This window comes from Zingiber officinale, chromosome 2B (assembly GCF_018446385.1).
Source record: "Zingiber officinale cultivar Zhangliang chromosome 2B, Zo_v1.1, whole genome shotgun sequence".
Classification (NCBI taxonomy): Eukaryota; Viridiplantae; Streptophyta; class Magnoliopsida; order Zingiberales; family Zingiberaceae; genus Zingiber; species Zingiber officinale.
The window spans coordinates 17,337,730-17,340,689 of NC_055989.1; the positions used below are offsets into that span (position 1 = coordinate 17,337,730).

The following is a 2,960-nucleotide window of genomic DNA, read 5'->3' on the forward strand; positions in this document are numbered from 1 at the left end:
AGTTTGACTTAAGCAAATTAATGGAACATAAAAACGCGCATGCCATTGGGGCGGCGGACTGGCCACTAGCAAATGGGAACGCCAGTTATTCAGCAGCGCGGAAAGAGGGTGGAGCGGAGGGGCCTGCCCTTGGAACAGGAGGGAGGGGGCTCAAATGGAGACACAGTGCCATATTCATTGGGGGGCCGCAGCCATTCGAGGTCAGTCGCGCTGCCTCCACGAAGCTAGCTAAGCGTCGTGTACATGGCCCACGACCACCCACTTCCACTTAGCACTCCCTCGCAGTGGATTGGCGCTGACTCACCCTCCCACGACTTTTGGGAGGGGAGCGAAGCCATTGATTCAAGGCTCCACGACCTGCACTATATAAGAGGCCTGTCGCGCTAGCCAAGATCACATGAGCAGATTGGAAATTAGATTTTTTCCATTCCGTTGTTGGATGGGAGCCGTTTCGCAGCAGCTGACCCAGCTAAGCATTAGTGGTGGTGGTGGTGGTGTTAATAATAAGGACGACGCTGCTGGCCACGGCGCCGTGGTGGAGGAGATCAACGGCCTCATCAGGCTCTACAAGGATGGCCACGTGGAACGCCTCCCCGCCGTGGCTGATGTCCCATGCACGTGGACCCCCCAGCCCGGCGTGGTCAGCCAAGACGTCTCCCTCGCCCCCTCCGCCGCCCTCTGGGCTCGCCTCCACCTCCCCGCGCACCCCCTGCAGACCCGCGCCCGCCTCCTCCCCCTTCTCGTCTACTTCCACGGCGGCGGATTCTGCGTCGGCTCGCCCTCCTGGCGCTGCTACCACGAGTTCCTCGCGCGCCTCGCCGCGCACGCCGCCTGCGCCGTCCTCTCCGTCAGCTACCGCCTCGCGCCCGAGCATCGCCTCCCCGCCGCCTTCCAGGACGGCCTCTCCGCCCTGCGCTGGGTGCGGCAGCAAGCGGCGCCCTCCCTACGGGAGGACCCTGCGGGCTCGTGGCGCGCCCGCTGCGACTTCGGCCGCGTGTTCCTCGGCGGCGACAGCGCGGGCGCCGCCATCGCCTACCGCGTGGCGGCGGCCGGGGGGATGGATCCGGCGGCGCCCCGGTCGGCCTTCTGCCTCAGGGGCGTCATCCTCATCCAGCCCTTCTTCGGCGGGGTGGAGCGGACGTCGTCGGAGAAGAACCAGCCAGCGCCGAAGGCGTCGTCGGCACTGACCCCGTCCACCTCGGACTGCTACTGGCGGATGGCGCTGCCTGCGGGGGCGGACCGTGACCACCCCTGGTGCAATCCCCTGTCGAAGAAGGCACCGCCGGCGGAGGTCCAGCGGCTTCCACCCCTGCTCGTCTGCGTCTCCGATTTGGACATATTGAGGGACAGAAACCTGGATCTGTGCAAAGCCCTGCGTTATTCCGGCGAGAGCGTGGAGGAGAAGACGTACGCCGACGTCGGCCACGCCTTCCAGGTCCTGCACAACTACCCAATGTCGCAAAACCGGACGATCGACATGTTAGCCGACATCAAAGCCTTCATTAGCTCTAGATAATATTAACTAATTGTTTATTCTGATGAATTACAGACACTACAAATAGCATCTTTAATTTCAACTAGTTGCTTCAGTAAAAAATCTTCGAGTAAATTCATGAAAATTCAGAGATGTGTCCGAATTCGTAGAATCTCACATCCATCGAAAAGGCGTCCGGTTCTCAAGAGCAAAAAAGCTAAGGCGGCTCGACGTTGACCCGATCAAAACTTGACTTTCCTCTCCCGGTGTGAAACATGGCGATCGCTCGGGCATCTGAGCCTGAAGTCATGCAACAAAGTTAAGTTGCCGACGCAGTTGGTACGATATTAGTTGTAACAAATTTTAGATTAATTCTTATTGGGTCTGATCTCCCCCCAAAAGGATTTGTGTGCATGGATAAATGTTCCTTTAATATACCCCGTTCTAAAGTGAATGGCATGTTTTGGAGGGCGTTAAAATGATGACTTCATTTTTTTTTTACTATAAAAGTTAAGTTACTTCTGCCCCTGGACTACGTGACTCTCCAAACGATTAATTAAATATTTAAGGTTCGAATTTCGTAGCACACTGTAAGAATTTTTTTTAATGAGATGATAAATCTAAGAAAATTAGTCTTTTGGATAGTTCCTCATGAGTATTTCTTGATTTAATCTACTAGTCGATGGAAAACTTTCATATTACAGGACAATTACCTTTAAAATTTGTCGGTTCGAAGAGCTAGATATATGGATTATCCAAAAAAAGTTAAGTTATTCTCATATAGTCTCTTAAACATTTATGGTTCAATTCCAAACTACGATACATTGTAAGGTATTTTCCTCAAGTGAGATGATAAATTTAAGATGTTGAACTACTGGGTCGCCAGTTATGAGTACTTCTGAATTTATCCTGATTATTAGTAGAAAACTTCCATGGTCGGCTCGGTCATCCCTAGAATTAGTCGTTTTGAAAGACTGAATACCTATATGTATAAGTTATTCCTACCCCCAAGAGCACGGTGTGAAGGTAAGAGATAGGACGAACTTCAATGCAACGAGGATTCAAAACTTACACATAGCACTTTATACGTCCGGGGTGTTAGAGCAACGTTCGTGATATCGATGTGCAAACACGTAATACAAAAGCATCTAAACATAGAAAAGAAAAAAAAATAGAGAGATAAATAAAGAGAAACAATTGCCCCTATGTATACCTATTATTAAAATAATATATAAAAATATAATGATAAATATGAGAATATATTATTATAAATATGATAATAATAAATATATATAAATAAGGGCAAATTATCTCCGTGACTCTTTAATTTTTTCAATCGCTTACTTTTGGCTTTTTATTTTTTTCTGAATAAATCAACTATTCAACTTTTTTAATGGGTCACTTGTGGCTCCTCTGTCAAATTTTTCTTGAAAGATTGATGGAAACTACAAAGTGTGCCTCCTGCGTACCTTTTAGAGGGGTAAAG

At 49.6% G+C, this 2,960-nt stretch overlaps 1 protein-coding gene across 1 annotated transcript; it reads left to right on the forward strand.

The window, feature by feature from the left end:
- The first annotated feature begins 375 nt into the window (after nucleotides 1–375).
- LOC122045425 (probable carboxylesterase 17) lies at nucleotides 376–1,580 on the forward strand. The gene has a single exon (XM_042605647.1). It carries the CDS (start codon nucleotides 398–400, stop codon nucleotides 1,514–1,516), a length of 1,119 nt encoding a protein of 372 aa, XP_042461581.1. The 5' UTR covers nucleotides 376–397; the 3' UTR covers nucleotides 1,517–1,580.
- The last annotated feature ends 1,380 nt before the right edge of the window (nucleotides 1,581–2,960 follow it).

What these genes read in the sequence shown, in the direction of transcription:
- LOC122045425 (XM_042605647.1), top strand. Translation starts at nt 398, where the DNA reads ATGAGCAGATTGGAAATTAGATTTTTTCCATTCCGTTGTTGGATGGGA.